General features: G+C 48.7%; 1 protein-coding gene across 1 annotated transcript in view; it reads left to right on the forward strand.

Moving 5' to 3' along the window:
• The window catches only part of LOC115458713 (inactive serine/threonine-protein kinase TEX14-like), a gene marked incomplete at its 3' end in the record, with an annotated part of 207,866 nt that overhangs the window by 78,014 nt on the left and 109,987 nt on the right, over positions 1–19,865 (forward strand). Inside the window, 2 exon segments of the mRNA XM_030188539.1 lie at positions 8,514–8,665; positions 19,658–19,848. Of these exon segments, the coding sequence (XP_030044399.1) occupies positions 8,514–8,665; positions 19,658–19,848 (343 nt within the window).

Raw genomic sequence — 19,865 nt, forward strand, 5'->3', positions numbered from 1 at the left:
AAACAAACTATCTCTTAGTTACTATATATCCCCACATGTTCAGCTCTGTAATCCCCCCCCAAACCCTTACCCCTTCCCCCCTCCGTTAATGCTCCCCTTATATCCCCCCACTAATTGTGCGGGCACACCTGATGTACCCCCTATACCCCCCTCCCCCCTAGATTACCTGTTTATCCCCTTTAGAGTCGTTCTATCATGTGTTGTAGCCTTGCCCAACCCTTCTTGCGTTTGAGTTCACCCTCCCGTCTATATACCGTCAATCTCTCCATGTACCACAATTGCCTTACTTGGATTTTCCACTCCCCTATGTCTGGGGGATCCATTAACTTCCAACAGCGCGCTATGAGACACTTTGCCGCTGCTAGTCCCCAGCGCATCATTTTACTCTCCTCCCACACCTCTCGTTCGTTGTGCATCCCCAGCAAGCAGGCCTGCGGATTACACACCAGGGATACCCCCATAGTCCGGACCAGCACTTTCATCACTGCCTGCCAGAATGGCACCACCCCCGGGCAGGTCCACCATACATGGAGGAATGTGCCTGTCTGTGTCTTGCATCTCCAACACGCATCCGAAGTCCCTGGATACATTTTTTTCAACCTTTCAGGTGTATAGTACCACCTCGTGAGTACTTTATAGGCATTCTCTTGTATCGATACACAAACTGAAGCCTTCTGCACTTCCCCACATATGTGATCCCATTCCCGCTCTGTAAAGTGATAGCGCAGATCCCTCTTCCACGCTCTCTGAAATGGATATTCCTTTTCATCCTCTCCCTGGAGGTAGCGGTACACCACCGAAATGGTCTTTGGGACCTTTCTCAACACACTCCACAAGTTCTCCAACCACTCTCTCTCCCGTGGTATTTCTCCCCTCCAACCCTGCTTCCCCATGAAATGCATTAGTTATGTTTGCGCAAATCTGTCGCCCTCCGGGATCTCATACCTATTCCTCATCTCTTCAAAAGACCACAATCCACTACCAACTTTAAGATTATTATGTCACTTGCTTGTCTTGCAAGTGCTCTTAAACCTTTTACACCTGAACATGTGTTAAGGTCAGTGTCAGAACTTGCTTGAAGATTCATCATTTTGGTATGTGCGATTGGAGGAATACAGGGAAAAGATATTTATGGTGGCAGCTCCTAAACTGTGGAACTCTCTTCCGATGCATTGACATCATTCTCAGCCAGTGCTCTTCTTCAGGAAACGGCTAAAAGCCTTTCTTTACCAACAGGTTTTTGATTTTTCTTTGTAATGATTTTATTTATTATGTATTTTTGATGTGTCTCTTAGTTATTATGTCGAGTTACTGTGAATGTTATTTTGTGAACTGCCCAGAATGGTAGATGATGCAGGTTAAAAACAAACAAATTACATTTTAAAAACTGCATAATTCTTCATATACAATTCCTGCCAGAAATCTGCACAAAAAATTTACAAATTCTACAAGTTTGTCATAATTTAACCAGTATTATAGCCACCCTGTACATAGATACCATCTATATTTTCCCCAGCTCCCTCCCAGCACCATAGTATCCATATTTTTCCAGCCCCCTCCCTCCCTCCCACACACCCATATCCACCCACACATATAGCATCCAATTTTTTTTTACAGCCTCCTTCCTCCACCCACAGCATCCACCTTTTTTTTTTTTTACAACCCCCTCCACCCACATACATACCCACAGCATCCACTTTTTTTTTTTTTTTTTTTACAGCTAACCTCCCTGCACCCACAGGCCATCAATATTTTTTTCCAGCCCGTTCCTACACTTGCTGATGAGTTAGGGGTTGTATGGGAGTTCCTCTTTGGGGCAGGAAAGAACCCCACTCTTTACACGCGGCCCACTGCTGCCACTGCTCTCTGGCTCATGCTGCCACTTTTTCCAAATGGCTGCTGAGACTTCCTGCAGCAGTCTCACAAGATTACCAATGAAATCTTGGTGGCCATTTTGAAAAAACGATGCAGCAAGCAGGAAAGAGTAGGGCTCTTTCCTGCCCTTGAAGAGGCCACTAGACCACCAAGTAGGCCTGGGAGGGTGGCGGGGGAGTCAGCCAGCCAGCCTGCCTGCCTTTGCTGTGGGCTGGGGAGGGACTGCCAAGGCTTGGAGGGAGGGAGGGGAGGGGAGGGCAGCAGGGAGGCCAGCTATCCAGCTATCTCAGAGCGCAGATTCTGGGCAGACTTACGGAATTCTGTGCAAATTCTGCGCTCTGCAGTCACGCAGAATTCCAGCAGGAGTAATATATATTAGAAGAACAGAATCCATTAATTAATTATATTTTCCTACCGCCTGTTCTGGCGCAAGGGAAATGCTTAACTAGCTGTGAAAAGACAGCCTGCTGGAGTCTGAGAGATACTTTTCAGATGCACAGCTGTCTTAATATGAAAAGTCCTAGTCAGGATGGTAGAGAGCTAACGAGGAAGCAGATATAACCTGACTTGAATAAGGGGCAATATCCTACAAGTGGTCCAGCTTCTAGGAGGGGCAACTGGGATATTTCTTATTGTGTGAGCAGGCATAGCTGGGCAGATTGGTCAATTGTTCTTTTTCTGCTGTCATCTTCTGTTTCTGTATTTATAAAACTACTACTATTACTATTTAACATTTCTATAACTACTTATATTCCATATCATCAAGCTGATCAATCCATAGACTGGTGGGTTGTGTCCATCTACCAGCAGGTGGAGATAGAGAGCAAACTTTTGCCTCCCTATATGTGGTCATGTGCTGCCGGAAACTCCCCAGTATGTTCTCTATCTCAGCAGGTGGTGGTCACGCACAGCAGCAGCTCTGGCTAGGCCTCCAAGCCTAATTTTTAGGTTTTGTTGAGTGCCTGGGGTTGAGGGCTCTTTTGAGCAAGTGCAAACCTGGTGGTGCCAGGTCCCTCCTTTTCTCCCCCCTCCCGCTGGCTCCGTTAAAAAAAAAAAAAAAAAAATTTTGAACGTCCTTAAAGGCATTTATTTCGACGTTTATTTAAGCGTCTATTGCAGCTACTCACTGGGACACCAGGTCGTTACAACTCGGAGCGAACAGCAGGTAATTTTTACCTTTTTATAGCGGGCAGGGGGTTCCCCGATTCTTCTCCTCGTGGCATATGGCGTCGGAGGGCGAGGGCGCAAAGGGTCGCTCCCCGGGTCGCTTGAGCGCTTCTAGAGGGGATGCGGGGGTCTTAAAGCCTGATTCGCCCTTGTTGGGTGACAGTTTCGTGACCGATGAATGTCCCGGTCCTTCCTCCGGCGTGGCGGTTTTTCCCGCCATAAACGCCCATCCCCCGCTCCTCGCCTCCGCCATCTTGGCCGGCCACGCGGCTCGGACGGCTTCTTCTTGGGCCGCCCTTGAGGTTGGAGACATTAATGCCATGAACGCCCTTAATTTGGGCGACGGCACAGAAGCGGCTAAAGTTAAGAGCGGAGTGTCGCGCCGGACGCCATTTTGGATGCGCAGCATGTCTCTCCCCCACTATTGCGAGCGCCGGTTGAGGGTGCGTCTAGGGCTGTTGCCCAGGCTGCGGAAGTGCACAGTCTGGGGGGTTTCTCCCCCGAGTTTGTTTTGCTGCTGCATCAGGCCTTCCTCATGCACAACGCTGCCCCTGCTCCCTCGTCTGGTAAAGAGGTTGAGGTTCCCAGAGGTAAACGCCCTCAGGTTGATTCCCAGGCCTTGGAGGAATTTGTCTCCTCCGATGTAGATGAGGGCAGCGTGTCTGAGGTCTCCCAACGGTCCTTTGCGGATTCCTTGGAGGAGACAGATCCCCGCTCGGATGGAGCGGATGACCCCTCTGCAGCGCGGCTTTTTAGCCCAGAGGATTTGCCCAACCTGTTGTTACAGGCCATGGACACTTTGAAGATTTCCTCTCCGGAGGACGTCTCTCCCTCAGCCCCTGTTGGCTCTGCCATTATGCTGGGGACGAAGCGCCCGCCTAGAACCTTCCACGTGCATGATGCCATGCACACCTTAATTTCGGCTCAATGGGATGTCCCAGAAGCGAGCCTTAAAGTGGCTAGGGCTATGTCCCGCCTCTATTCTTTGGCTGTGAGTGAACGTGAGGCCTATCTGTGGCCTACCGTGGATTCTTTAATCACTGCGGTGACTAAGAAAACGGCGTTGCCGGTGGAAGGTGGCACAGCCCTAAAGGACGCCCAAGACAGAAGATTGGAGGCGGCCTTAAGGTCGTCCTTTGAGGCGGCTGCTTTAAGTTTGCAGGCCTCAGTTTGCGGCTCCTATGTGGCCAGGGCGTGCCTGACTATGGTGCAGCGGGCTTCCCCCTCGGATCATTCCTTGAGGGCTGATTGGCCGGCCCTGGAATCGGGCTTAGCCTATTTGGCAGACTTGCTGTATGATGTCTTGAGGGCCTCAGCGAAAGGCATGGCTCAGACAATCTCTGCGCGGCGGTGGCTTTGGCTGAAACATTGGTCTGCTGACCACGCCTCTAAATCCCGCCTGGCTAGGTTGCCTTTTAAAGGCAAGCTGCTCTTTGGGGTCGAGCTGGACAAAATCGTGACCGATCTCGGCACGTCTAAGGGCAAGAAATTACCAGAGGTCAGGGCTCGGGCTAGTACTCGTCCCGGTACCTCCAGAGGACGGTTGCAGGAAGCCCGTCGGTACCGCCCGGGCAAGTCGGGTTCCTCTGCCCCCTCTTCCTTCAAGAGGAATTTCTCCCCCAAGCAGCATTCCTTTCGCAGAGACCGCCGTCCCGGAGGTGCTCCCTCCGGTCCTCCCCCAGGGTCTCGTACCCAATGACGGGGTCTTGGTCCACGCCCCAGTGCAGATTGGAGGACGGCTGTCCTTGTTTCTGGGCGAGTGGACCACAATAACTTCAGACGCGTGGGTGCTGGAAGTCATCAGAGACGGCTACAAACTAGAGTTCTGCCGACCCTTAAAAGACGGGTTTGTACTCTCTCCCTGCAAGTCTCCGGTCAAAGCTGTGGCAGTGCAGCAGACCTTGGACAATCTGATCCGCCTGGGCGCGGTCGTTCCGGTGCCAGAAAGTCAGCTTGGCAAGGGACGTTACTCCATTTACTTTGTGGTACCAAAGAAAGGAGGTTCTGTCCGGCCTATCGACCTCAAAGGGGTCAATCGGGCCTTGAAAGTGCGGCACTTTCGCATGGAGACTCTCCGCTCTGTTATAGCGGCAGTGAAGGCAGGAGAGTTCCTGGCATCCTTGGACATCAAGGAAGCGTACCTGCATATTCCCATCTGGCCTCCTCATCAACGCTTTCTGCGTTTTGCAGTCCTGGGCCGACACTTCCAGTTCAGAGCCCTCCCTTTCGGGTTGGCTACTGCTCCGCGGACCTTTTCCAAAGTAATGGTGGTCATCGCGGCCTTCCTACGAAAGGAAGGGGTACAAGTCCATCCTTATCTGGACGACTGGTTGATCTGAGCCCCCTCTTATGCAGAGTGCGGCAAAGCTGTGGACCGGGTAGTTGCTCTTTTGAGCTCCCTGGGATAGATCATCAACTGGGAGAAGAGCCAGCTGCGCCCGACTCAGTCCCTGGAGTACCTGGGAGTTCGATTCGACACCCAAGTGGGCAGAGTGTTCCTGCCAGACAATCGGATTGTCAAACTTCAGGCTCAGGTGGACCAGTTCCTAGTAGCCTCTCCCCTTCGGGCTTGGGACTATGTGCAGCTGTTGGGCTCTATGACGGCCACGATGGAAGTTGTGCCCTGGGCCAGGGCTCATATGAGACCACTTCAACACTCTTTGCTGCAGCGCTGGACTCCGATGTCGGAGGATTATGCTGTGCGCCTTCCCTTGGACCCAGCAGTGCGCAAGGCGCTGAGCTGGTGGATGCAGACAGACAAGTTGTCTGCGGGAATGCCTCTGGTGACCCCAGAGTGGATTGTCGTCACGACGGACGCCTCGTTGTCGGGCTGGGGAGCCCACTGCTTGGGAAGGACAGCGCAGGGGCTCTGGTCTCCTGCAGAGGCAAAGTGGTCTATCAACCTCCTGGAACTCAGAGCCATTCGGTTGGCGCTTTTGGAGTTCATCCCGGTACTGGTGTTGAAGCCTGTACGGGTCCTGTCGGACAATGCCACGGCTGTGGCCTATGTCAACCGCCAGGGAGGTACCAAGAGCGCCCCTCTAGCCAAGGAGGCTATGAATCTTTGCCAGTGGGCGGAAGCGAACCTGGAGCAGCTTTCAGCGGCCCACATTGCCGGAGTCATGAATGTCAAGGCGGACTTTCTCAGTCGCCATACCTTGGAGCCCGGAGAGTGGCAGCTATCTGCTCAGGCGTTCTTGGACATCACGAAGCGCTGGGGCCAGCCGAGCCTAGATCTGATGGCGTCATCGGCCAATTGCCAAGTGCCGCGCTTTTTCAGCAGAGGACGGGACCCTCGATCCCTGGGAGTAGATGCTCTTCTCCAACAGTGGCCGACACAAGAGCTTCTCTATGTGTTCCCGCCCTGGCCCATGTTGGGCAGGGTGCTAGACCGGGTGGCAAAGCATCCCGGCAGGGTAATCCTGGTGGGTCCGTATTGGCCCAGGCGTCCCTGGTATGCGGACTTGATCAGGCTCTCAGTCGACGATCCTCTGCGGCTGCCAGTGGAGCAGGGCCTGTTACATCAGGGTCCCGTGGTGATGGAGGATCCCTCCCCCTTTGGTCTTACGGCCTGGCTATTGAGCGGCAGCGTCTGAGGAAGAAGGGCTTCTCAGACAAGGTCATCGCCACTATGCTGAGAGCGAGGAAGCGCTCTACTTCTACTGCTTACGCCAGGGTTTGGCGTATCTTTGCAGCGTGGTGTGAAGCAGGCTCACTTTCTCCCTTCACTGCTCCAATTTCTTCAGTGTTGGCGTTCCTGCAAGAAGGTCTGGAGAAAGGCCTGTCGCTCAGTTCCCTTAAAGTCCAGGTAGCGGCTCTGGCTTGCTTCAGGGGCCGCCTGAAGGGTGCTTCCCTGGCTTCGCAGCCAGATGTGGTGCGCTTTCTCAAGGGAGTTAATCACCTGCGCCCTCCTCTGCACTCAGTGGTGCCTGCGTGGAATCTCAACCTGGTACTAAGAGCATTGCAGAAGCCGCCTTTTGAACCCTTGTCGAGGGCATCTCTGAAAGACCTGACGTTGAAAGCAGTCTTTTTGGTGGCTATCACTTCAGCCAGAAGAGTTTCCGAGCTCCAGGCGCTCTCATGTCGAGAGCCTTTTCTGCAGTTCACTGAGGCAGGAGTGACTATTCGCACAGTGCCTTCCTTCCTGCCCAAGATTGTTTCTCGCTTCCATGTGAATCAGCAGCTCTGTCTCCCTTCCTTTCGTAGGGAGGACTACCCAGAGGAGTACTCTGCTCTTAAATATCTGGATGTGAGACGAGTCATCATCAGATACTTGGAAGTGACCAATGATTTCCGGAAATCGGATCATCTGTTTGTCCTGTTTGCAGGTCCTCGTAAGGGTCTGCAGGCTGCTAAGCCTACAGTGGCAAGATGGGTCAAGGAAGCCATTGCAGCGGCTTATGTGGCCGCGGGGAAGGTGCCGCCTATCCAGCTGAAGGCTCACTCCACGAGAGCTCAGGCGGCCTCGATGGCAGAGGCCGGATCCGTCTCCTTGGAAGAGATATGCAAGGCGGCAACTTGGGCTTCGGCTCATACATTCTCCAAGCATTACCGTTTGACTGTGGCTGCACGGGCGGAGGCCCGGTTTGGAGCTTCAGTGTTGAGGTCAGGGATTTCAATGTCCCGCCCTGGGTGAGTACTGCTTCGGTACATCCCACCAGTCTATGGATTGATCAGCTTGATGATATGGAAGGTAAAATTATGTATAATCATACCTGATAATTTTCTTTCCATTAATCATAGCTGATCAATCCATAGCCCCTCCCAGATATCTGTACTGTTTTTATTCTGGTTGCATTTCAGGTTCAAGTTTAGTCTTCAGTTACTTCAGAAAGACTTCGTGTTCAAGTTTTTTCACTTGGATTCTTCAAGAGTTAAGACGAGTTTGTGTTACAGTGAGCTGCTGCATTCCTCTCCCCTCCGTTTTACGGGGCTGGATTGAGACTTAAAATTCTGCCGGCACTCCCTCCCGCTTCGTGCGGCTGTAGGGCAGCTTTGTACCCCTCCCGCTTCGGCGGTGTTAGGGTCAGTCAGCTCCTCCCGCGGTTGCGGTTGCAGGATAAGCCAGATCCCCCCGCATCGGCGGGGGTGGTGTCCCTCCCCCGCTCCGCGGGGATGAGCTGGACGGATTCCCCTCCCCCACTTGTGTGGGGATGAGCTGGGTTAATTCCCCTCCCCCGTTTCGGTGGTGGTGAGCTGGGCAGAGTGTCCCTTCGTGGGTGTAATTCTCTAAGTGCTGAGTCCTGCGGATGGAGCTTTGATATCGACATACTGAGGAGTTTCCGGCAGCACATGACCACATATAGGGAGGCAAAAGTTTGCTCTCTATCTCCACCTGCTGGTAGATGGACACAACCCACCAGTCTATGGATTGATCAGCTATGATTAATGGAAAGAAAATTATCAGGTATGATTATACATAATTTTACCTTTCTTGTCAATATAATTGTAACTTTGTGTTTGTCTTGCAGCAAAGATGGAGTAGCACATAATAATCTTTCTAGTTTCCCAGTTCCAACACAATTATATAACTGGTCTGCGCCTGAAGTGGTTTTTGGAAAGAATATTACAGTGAAAGCAGATATTTACAGCTTCTGTGTCATCATGCAGGAGCTTTTAACAGGTGTGTTCAAAATTCAGACTTCTTTTTTAATAGCATATGAAACTTTCTCTGTATGCCCAATCAGTCTTTTAGTATTAATGGATTCTGTTCTTCTATTGTATGTAAAGCAGTTGGAGATTTTGTACCATTATTCAACCACTATATCACCTGTATTTGTTTCTACCGGTCTAGGCGATCGCCTTCACGGTACTATGTAAGCCACATTGAGCCTGCAAATAGGTGGGAAAATGTGGGATACACATAAATAAATAAATGTTATGAGCAGGAAGAAAAGGAGCAATTAGATCTTACCTGCTAGTTGGCTTTCCTTTAGTCCCTCTAGACTGGCACAGATGGGTTATTCACTCTGACCAGCAGATGGAGACTGAGAACAAACTGAGCTTCAAGTGAGCCTATAAGTGGGCTGTGCAGTCCTCAGGAAACCAGTCTATACCTAGTAAAGCAGCTGACTCACAGGACTAAACAACAAAGAGAAAACCCTCCAAAAGGAAATCAAAATCTCCATCCAATTTTGCCACCTTGATCCCCTGACCGAAGCTTTCTGCACTTCTGCCAAATAGGAGGAACAGGATACACTAACTATAACCACCTGCAAGAAGGCTGGTACGGGGCTGAATCCCAACACTCCCCTGTGTCTGTATTATTTTTTTATTTTTTTTGTAGAATCCTGAAAAAGAACCGACAAAACACTTCATGAGTGCACCAGCTCCAAAAAAACGAAAATGACGAAACTACTGCCCGCTGGGAGGGCTCTGTGCCGGTCTGGAGGGACTAAAGGAAAGCCAATTAGCAAGTAAGATCTAATTGCTCCTTCCATAGCGTCCGTCTAGACTGGCACAGATGGGAAGTACCAGAGCAGTGACCATCTTGAGTGGGACCCACAGAGCCCGCTGTCTGCACCCTGTCTCCAAACTGTGCATCCTGACGAGCAAACACATTGAGGCAATAGTGGTGCATAAAGGAACGAAGAGAAGACCAGGCTACAGCCTTACAAATTTCCATCGGAGAAACCAATGAATGCTCCGCCCACGAAGCCGCCAAAGCCCAAGTAGAATGGGCATTCAGGAAGTTTGGAATAGGCTATTTCCGAAGTAAATAGGCTGCAGCCACTGCCTCTCTCACCCAACGGACAATAATGGCCTTGGATGCCGCCTTGCTGTTTCGTGAAACCCCTCTACAAGATGAACAGATGATCCGAATGGCGAAACTTGTGAGTCATCCTTAAATAGCGACTTGAGGGCTCTGCATACATCCAAACAGTGCAAGCACTTCTGCTCCTCTGAGCCAGACCTGTCCCCCAAGACGGGCAGGGAAACCTGCTGATTGACACGAAACGGAGAACTACCTTAGGCAGAAAGGAATGAACTGCCCAGATAACCACTTTCTCCTGATAAAGCTGGAGGAAAGGCTCCCTACAGGACAGAGCCTGCAACTCAGAAATGCGCCAACCCGAAGCCAAGGCCACAAGAAGCAGCATCCAACGTCAAATCCTTCAGAGTACAGGACCCCAAGGGCTCAAAAGGTGGCTCTACGAGGATGGACAACACCAGGTTAAGATCCCAAGGTGGAACAGGCCTGTGAACCGGAGGACAATTAAGACATGCCCCGAAAGAAACGAATCATATCAGGATGGGACCCCAAAGGATGCCTCTGAATCAGGCCCTGAAAGCAGGCCACAGCTGTTGGCTGCACCCTCGAGGATAACAAAATGAGACCTTTATCTAGGCCAGCCTGTAAGAAATCAAGAATCTGGGGAACCGCAGCTCGCAGCGTCACAATGAAATTGTCCCCACACCAGTCCTCAGACATGCACCAGACGCGAATATAGGTGAGCGAAGTCGAACTCTTCATCAACTAGTAGGGCAGAAAACCCTTTCTTCAATAAAAGTGTCCGCTCAAGAGCCAAGCCGTAAGCAGGAACCAAGCTGGATCTGACATGAGCACCGGACCGTGAGACAGAAGATCCGTCACCTGTGGAAATTGAAGAGGCTCCGTCACGAGAAGCTGAATGAGGTCTTCGCACCAAGGCCTGCATGGCCAATCCAGTTACACCAAAAGCACCTGGCTGGCATGATGCTGAATTCAAAGCAGAACTCTGCCAATCAAGGGCCAAAGGGGGAACACATAAAGCAGGCCAAGTCTTTACCAGCGCATTGAGTCCCTCCACCTAAACATCCTTCAACTGGCTGAAGAAGCGAGGAACCTGAGTGTTGACGGTGGATGTACCATGGAGTGGCTCAAGGGGAATGGTCTCCTCTAGAAGCAAATTTGTCAATAAACATGTTGGAACTGAGAGAGATCTGGCTGGCCCTCCTAGCCTTTCAGCCTCTTCTGGTCGGAGTGGTGGTGCGAGTCAAGTCTGACAACGCCACAGCAGTCACCTACGTCAATCACCAGAGAGGCATGAAGACCCAGTCCGTGGAAGTGGAAGCATCTCTTCTCGTGTGGGCAGAGGTTCATCTGGTAGGTCTCTCTGCAGTTCACATCGCCATGGTGGACAACGTGCAAGCAGAATGGAAACTCAGTCCAGAGGACTTCTCTCAGACAGTGGATCGCTGGGGCCTCCTATCATGTCATGAGGTCCAAGATTGGGGGACCACAGCGATCCACTGTCTGAGAGAAGGCCTCTGGACTGAGCTTCCATTCTCCCGGGTCCAGGAGATGTTGATTGAGAAAGTCCACTTGCACGTTGTCCACCATGGCGATGTGAACTGTGGAGAGACCTACCAGATGAACCTCTGCCCACACGAGGAGAAGAGATGCTTCCTCTGCCACAGACTGGCTCGTTATGCCTCTCTGGTGATTGACGTAGGTGACTGCCGTGGCGTTGTCACACTTGACTCGCACCACCACTCCGACCAGAAGAGGTTGAAAGGCTAGGAGGTCCAGCCGGATCTCTCTCAGTTCCAACACGTTTTGCTTCTAGAGGAGACCATTCCCCTTGAGCCACTCTTCTCAAACAGTGCGCCCCCCAGCTGGCATCCATTATCGTCATAGTCTACTGTGGGGAATCCAGACTTATGCCTCCTGAGAGATGATTCCACACCATCTACCAGTGCAGACTGCATCTCACACAGGCTGCGCAGAGGGAGACAATTCTCCAGGGAGTGCGACTGGGGAGACCAGCGGGATAGAAGTGTCCACTGTACCACCGCCAAAGAGCCTGCTATGGAGCCAAGCACTTGCAAGTAATCTTTGGTCCTCGGGCACTGAAAATCCAAAAGAGACCGGACCTGTGATTAGAGGTGCGAATCCTGGCCTCTGGGAGAAAACTCTGCCTGTGCTGGTTTCGAAACGAACTTCCAAATACTCCAAGGTCTGGGACGGCTGAAGATGACTCTTGTCCAGATTGACTTTCCAGTCCAAGGACTGGAGCATGTGCACCATATGGGCTGTAGCCCGCACACTCTTCTGGTAAGACTTCACTTGGATGAACCAATCGTCCAGATAGGGATGAACCACCATTACCTTGGAAAAGGTACAGGGAGCTGTTGCCAGACCAAAGGGGAGTGCAGAAAACTGATAATACCTTCCCAAAATGGCGAAGAGAAGGAAACGCTGATGAACCGGGCGAATAGAGATATGAAGGTATACCCGTTTCAGATCCAAAAACGACAGGAACTCACCGGGTTGCACCTCTAAAATGACCGAGCGCCAGGTTTTCATGCAAAAGGAAAGGACCTGAAGAGAGCGATTTACCCCTTTGAGATCCAGAATAGGCCGGAATGGGATAAAGGCAAACCATGGACATTGCAATCTGTAAAGGAGCACTGGGAGAAGCCCATTGTGCCTGGATGACATCCTGAATGTCCTGGTGCATGGGGAAAGAGCGGGAGGATCTGCAAACCCTCTTAAGCAAGGGATCCACTGTCTGAGGAGCCTCTAGGGGAGACTCCTCAAACTGCAGCATGGAAGACACCTGGGAAATCAGTTACTGCAGCTCCTTCCGATGGAAAATGTGGACAACCGAGGCGTCCTCCCCCGGAGGCAGCTCCTCCTGCCAGGAGTCTTCCCTCCCCCTGGCTGCTTCTGGTCCCTGAAGTCCTCCTCCTCAGACCAGCCAGGTAAAGCCTCCGACCCCCTGAGAAGCACAGTTCAGGAGTTCCTCCTCCTCCTCCCATTCCCCATGCTTGCGTTTAGAAGGGGGGAAGCAGTCTCCCTGAAGCACAGCTCCCTTCTACTGAGCAGCTCCAGCCTGCTTTAGGCAAAAGGCCTTGTACATAGCCAAAACAAATTCCGGGGGGTTGGGGTGGGTTGAAGGGCAGAGACCCCGGGGCAGAAAAGGGCTCCAAGTGCGGAGGGAGATCAATGCCAGACGCCAGTGACAAAATGATGGCGGTTCCCGCCGAAAACAAGACAACCACTCAAACAGGCTCCCCCGGGGAGGAATGTCCTACTGAAACTCCAGACACTGGAGTCAGCGCAGCTACCAGCCCGGTCTCTGCAAATCTCAACTCGGCGCGCCCAGAGCTGCGCAGAGGCCACAATGCCCTGCCGCATCCACCTCCTGGTGCTATCAAACTGTGCTGCACTTTAAGACGCTGATTCATCACCACCAAGAAAGAAAAAACAGTGGGAACTCCACAGCTCTCCAGAGAAACGTCAGGGCAGCAGGAAAACAACCACCAAAGGGAAACAATTTAAAAAGTCTGCTAATCTCTTTGTTTGTTTTGTTTTCTTACACGTGGCTTCCCTGCGGTAAATCACTGGTGACAATTGTTTCTTGGTTTTTTGTTGTTTTTTTTTTTTACCGACACTCATGCCCGAAAGAGTGGAGGAGTGGCCTAGTGGTTAGGGTGGTGGACTTTGGTCCTGGGGAGCTGAGGAACTGAGTTCGATTCCCGCTTCAGGCACAGGCAGCTCCTTGTGACTCTGGGCAAGTCACTTAACCCTCCATTGCCCCATGTAAGCTGCATTGAGTCTGCCATGAGTGGGAAAGCGCGGGGTACAAATGTAACAAAAAAAAAAAGTAGCAAGGCAATCCTCACAGCACTCCAAACTGCCAGTCTGCCTGAACACAGAGCCAGACATCTGAGGCTCACAAACCCAAGGTACCCGCAGCAGGATCCAAATGGGGGGAGGGGAGGGACCATGGTCGGGGTCCCCTGGGCAGTAAGGGTCATCGGGGCCCCCCAGCCACTGCCCGCCGCCCCAATGCTGCACCACCATCCCTTCACGCACATCATAGCCCCCCCCCCCCACCACAATTGCCGCTTGCCTCCCACGTACTACAGACCCCTGCAAGTGAGTCTTACCTTGAAGATTCCTAGTGCTCTAGTGGCTTTTTCAGGGGCAGCCAGGCAGGAAAGAATCCCACTCTTTCCTGCCCGCTGCCACTAATGTTCCCAGGGCTGGCGCCAGCATGTTTTCAAAATGGCTACCAAGATTTCCTGCGGCAGTCTTGTGCATCTCAGCAGTCTCGCGAGACTGCCACAGGAAGTCTCAGCAGCCATTTTTAAAACACGTCGGCATCAGCCCTGGGCACACTAGCAGGAGCAGGCAGTGGGATTCTTTCCTGCCCGGTTGCCCCCGAAGAAGCCACTAGACCACCAGGGTCCTTCAAGGTAGGACTGGTGGCGGGCAACCGGGCAGAGCTTCTGGGCCCTGGGGCATTGCCCGGTTGCCCGAATGGTCAGTCTGCACCTGCCCGGGGCGAAAGAGACCCTGCAGGCCTCAACCTCTATCCAGCAGGCAGACAAGAGGGAAGCAAAACCCGAAACTACTTCTGGTGTTTTTATTTTCTCTGTTTTTTTTTTTAAATAAAGAGAGTGTTTGTTTTCTCTTACCCAATAGCCCCAGGAAGAAAACTCAAGACGAAAAAGAAATCCCAGGGCTTACAAGTAACTGACTGTGCAGGCTTATCACTCCTCCATCTGCTGAGACTGAGAACAGACTAGTTTCCTGAGGACTGCATGGCCCACTTATAGGCTTACTTGAAGCTCAGTTTGTCCTTGGTCTCCATCTGCTGGTCAGAGTGCATAACCTATCTGTGCCAGGCTAGAGGCATGCTGTGGAACAGTATGAGCTTTATAAACCATTTTCACTAGATACTACAGTATAAAAAGATTTCAGTCTAGTAAACCAAGGTGACATCACCTGTAAATTAGAGAAATCCAAATGCATAACTTGAAGATCCCCTTTTATAGAGTAACTGTTAGTAAATTGTTTGCTTATTTATTAGGATTTATTAGCCACCTTTATGAAGAGATTCACTCAAGATATTATACAAGTGTAGCTTGACATGAACATCTTACATTGTATTACAGAAGAAAATATCAGCCCAACGCTCTTACAATGTCATGTATGCAGTGACTCACAATTCACTATACAAGACCTCAGCAGCCACTCATTTCACACAAGGGTAAAGACCTGGTGACTCACACACTTCTTTATTGGTCTCTTAATCATTCCCTCAAACATTTTAATTTAATAAATGTATAAACTCTTTTTTTTAATGTATATAAATTTTCAGTTTAGCTTAAAACGTATCTGATTTAAATATGTCTCAAAACAGGACCTTAACTGCCTTTTCCAGGTAAGGTAATTTTAAAATCTTAGTTTAGGATTATAACCATGAGGGAAGTGAGCAGTTACTCACAATGTTATATTAATTTTCAGGACTTTGCCCAAATGCAGCATAATCAAAATATGTGCCATAGCAAATTAAAATAAAAAAACCCAAAACAAAAAGCACACAGTGACATTGTCTAGAGTCTAGAATCCACCTGACATATCTCCTGCTTAAACTTACAGTGGGGGAAATAAGTATTTGATCCCTTGCTGATTTTGTAAGTTTGCCCACTGACAAAGACATGAGCAGCCCATAATTGAAGGGTAGGTTATTGGTAACAGTGAGAGATAGCACATCACAAATTAAATCCGGAAAATCACATTGTGGAAAGTATATGAATTTATTTGCATTCTGCAGAGGGAAATAAGTATTTGATCCCCCACCAACCAGTAAGAGATCTGGCCCCTACAGACCAGGTAGATGCTCCAAATCAACTCGTTACCTGCATGACAGACAGCTGTCGGCAATGGTCACCTGTATGAAAGACACCTGTCCACAGACTCAGTGAATCAGTCAGACTCTAACCTCTACAAAATGGCCAAGAGCAAGGAGCTGTCTAAGGATGTCAGGGACAAGATCATACACCTGCACAAGGCTGGAATGGGCTACAAAACCATCAGTAAGACGCTGGGCGAGAAGGAGACAACTGTTGGTGCCATAGTAAGAAAATGGAAGAAGTACAAAATGACTGTCAATCGACAAAGATCTGGGGCTCCACGCAAAATCTCACCTCGTGGGGTATCCTTGATCATGAGGAAGGTTAGAAATCAGCCTACAACTACAAGGGGGGAACTTGTCAATGATCTCAAGGCAGCTGGGACCACTGTCACCACGAAAACCATTGGTAACACATTACGACATAACGGATTGCAATCCTGCAGTGCCCGCAAGGTCCCCCTGCTCCGGAAGGCACATGTGACGGCCCGTCTGAAGTTTGCCAGTGAACACCTGGATGATGCCGAGAGTGATTGGGAGAAGGTGCTGTGGTCAGATGAGACAAAAATTGAGCTCTTTGGCATGAACTCAACTCGCCGTGTTTGGAGGAAGAGAAATGCTGCCTATGACCCAAAGAACACCGTCCCCACTGTCAAGCATGGAGGTGGAAATGTTATGTTTTGGGGGTGTTTCTCTGCTAAGGGCACAGGACTACTTCACCGCATCAATGGGAGAATGGATGGGGCCATGTACCGTACAATTCTGAGTGACAACCTCCTTCCCTCCGCCAGGGCCTTAAAAATGGGTCGTGGCTGGGTCTTCCAGCACGACAATGACCCAAAACATACAGCCAAGGCAACAAAGGAGTGGCTCAGGAAGAAGCACATTAGGGTCATGGAGTGGCCTAGCCAGTCACCAGACCTTAATCCCATTGAAAACTTATGGAGGGAGCTGAAGCTGCGAGTTGCCAAGCGACAGCCCAGAACTCTTAATGATTTAGAGATGATCTGCAAAGAGGAGTGGACCAAAATTCCTCCTGACATGTGTGCAAACCTCATCATCAACTACAGAAGACGTCTGACCGCTGTGCTTGCCAACAAGGGTTTTGCCACCAAGTATTAGGTCTTGTTTGCCAGAGGGATTAAATACTTATTTCCCTCTGCAGAATGCAAATAAATTCATATACTTTCCACAATGTGATTTTCCGGATTTAATTTGTGATGTGCTATCTCTCACTGTTACCAATAACCTACCCTTCAATTATGGGCTGCTCATGTCTTTGTCAGTGGGCAAACTTACAAAATCAGCAAGGGATCAAATACTTATTTCCCCCACTGTACATGTAAATCAAGAATAAACCAATAATAAAACATTTATAATTTTAAAAGGTGGTTTTCTTGGCCATCTTATAAGTCTTTGCTAAAAGAGGATCTTCTTTTTAAAAATTCAGTTTAGCCAGTAAAAGTGGAGGAGTAGCCTAATGGTTAGATCCAGGGGAAGAGGATTCAGTTCCCACTGCAGCTTCTTGTGACTCTGCGCAAGTCACTTAACCCTCCATTGCTCCAGGTGCAAAATAAGTATTTGCATATAATGTGTAAACCATTTTGATTGTAACCACAGAATGGTGGTATATCAAATCTCATCCCCTTTCCCTTTCCTATCATTTAGCCTATCTCATGTGGCTATTTGTAGCCAAAAACCACAATAATTGAATCAGTTGTAAAAAAAACAGAAACAAAACATTGTCAGTCATAAAATTGTCAATCTTTGATATCTTCATCCTATAGGGGGTGGAGGCAGTGCAAATTTTACAAAACCTCCCTATCGCTTTAAATTGAGTAAGCATAGCCCATATAATTATTTCTTATAAATCATATTATCTTCCTTAGATGATCAGAGGGCCACTCTGAGGCTCATTTTCAAAGCACTTAGCCTCCCAAAGTTCCATAGGTTTCTATGGAACTTTGGGAGGCTAAGTGCTTTGAAAATGAGCCTCTCTGTGTCCCAAATGAGAAACTAGAAAATGAGAAACTAGAATTCATTTGTATTATGTTATTAACCTATGATGTATAGCCACTGTTGTTGAAAACTATAAGTCAAAGGAAAAAAGAGGGAGCATTTCAGATATCTGTCATGACCCATCAGTCATGATGGTACAAATTTTATCCTTGTAAAGCAATGATATATCACTTTTGGTTTTGCATTATAATAGAAGCTATGGGGACAGATCTGTAAGTGGACGCCTCTAGTTAGGTTTCCCACTAGTAATAGGAGCATATTCTGTAATGACACCTGCATGTACAGATGTCGTTATGGAATAGTAGCGTAACCTGGGATCGCTGCCCCTGCCGTGAACAAGCCCACTGTTAACACCAGCCATAGACCTGGCATAACTGAGAGTGCTTAAATGCGGCAGAGAAGCACGTAACTTACAGTATTCTGTAAGTTATGTGAATAACTGGGAACCCTGCCTATGTTCCATCCATGCTTCACCCATGCGCCCTTGCAGCTATGTACTTAGGTGCCATTATAGAATAGTGCTTTAGGTGCTTAATCTCTGGATTCTATAAAGGACTCAGATCCTAGATCAGCACCCAAAATAATTAAGTGATGGGCTCCAATGATTTAATTATTGGAGTTAACAAGCACTTTGCCCTAATTATGATTTGGGCGCCGATCTGGCAGACTGCTATTCTGTAACAATGGGTTCGTAAATTTGATTACCTTCAACTAAAAAAAAAGGCATGGCCATGGGAGGGGCATTGGCAGGTCAGGGGTGTTCACAAAAGATGCGCGTAGTGTTACAGAATAGCAAGGATCCACACCCAACTTGCATGCTAGGACTTACACCAGGTTTCAGCTTGCGTAAGTGTTTGCGCCCAAAGCTGAGCCTTGAATTTTGTGCTCAACTCTATTCTATAAAGAATGCTCATCCTGGAGTGCCCCTTTATGGAATAATGTTCAGTGCTGATTTTTAGCAGCACCTAATTTGCAGCACCATTTAGAGAATTTCCCCCTATGTATGTTGAGTACTAATTTTTCTCTGCCTTTATGTATGCAAGGGGCGCGTAAGTATGGACCCTTAATTATAGAATTACCTTCATGCGCTCTTTCAAAAGATCTTGCAAACTGGTAGGTTTTCTCTAACCCTGTGGTGGTAAGTGATGTATATAGGTGTGGGAGATGGATTTGCTTCTTAGCAATTAGGTAGAATGATGTGTTTTTGGTACTTCTTGCTTGATATCAAAGAATGATAATTTCTTAGATTGTGACTAGTAGTAAAAACAATTTTATTAGCAAGACTTGGCTTCTTTTAGCAACCATTTCAATGTGAGTATTTATGTATTTATTTTATTTATTTATTGCATTTGTATCCCACATTTTCCCACCTATTTGCGGGCTCAGTGTGGCTTACAGTACATTGTAATGATGGAAGTACAATTTGTTACAACACAATTATGGTTACAGTTGGAGGAGTTAAGTTAGAACAAGGTCCAGGTATCGTTAAGGGGAGTAAAACAATGGAGAAAGACGATTGAACACTAGAAGTAGTATTAAGGGAGCATATGCACGGGTGTATTGATTGTTTTAACAGTCTTTAAAGTGGCTATACCAAATATTTAAAAGAGGTTTCTCTTTTAGCAAAGACTTTTAAGATTGCCAGTAAGCTCCCTTTTTAAATGGTTTTTGGTATTAATATTGGTTTATTTTTGATTTAGGCAAAAGATTAAGCAGGAGGTACTGCAGATCGACCACATTTTTAATTTTCAAATTTTTTATTAAATTTGATATATTTTTTTATCTTTTCATGAATTATGAGTGTGCACACCTTTGTTTTTACCATCCTTTTTGACATAAAATATGAAGGAGCTCAGGCGTATAGGTCGCCTTCTGCATGGTTACATTGAAGACATTTTCTTCTGTTCAGTTAAATCTATGCTCTTATTTTTTTTGGGGGGGGGGGGGGGTTTTTTTTTTTTTTGCAGATATTCTTCCCTGGAATGGTATTGAAGGTTCACTTGTAAAAAAATCTATGATGTCAGGGCGCTATTTGGAGGCTGATGTCAGACTTCCAAAACCTTACTATGACATTGTGAACACAGGAATACAGGCTAAGCTGAGAGATCGGGCCATGAGCCTTCAAGATATTTGGTATGTTATGAATAAGGACTTTAAGGTGAGTCCTTTGCTTAG

The sequence above is a fragment of the Microcaecilia unicolor genome, unplaced genomic scaffold, assembly GCF_901765095.1.
Source record: "Microcaecilia unicolor unplaced genomic scaffold, aMicUni1.1, whole genome shotgun sequence".
NCBI classification, from domain to species: domain Eukaryota; kingdom Metazoa; phylum Chordata; class Amphibia; order Gymnophiona; family Siphonopidae; genus Microcaecilia; species Microcaecilia unicolor.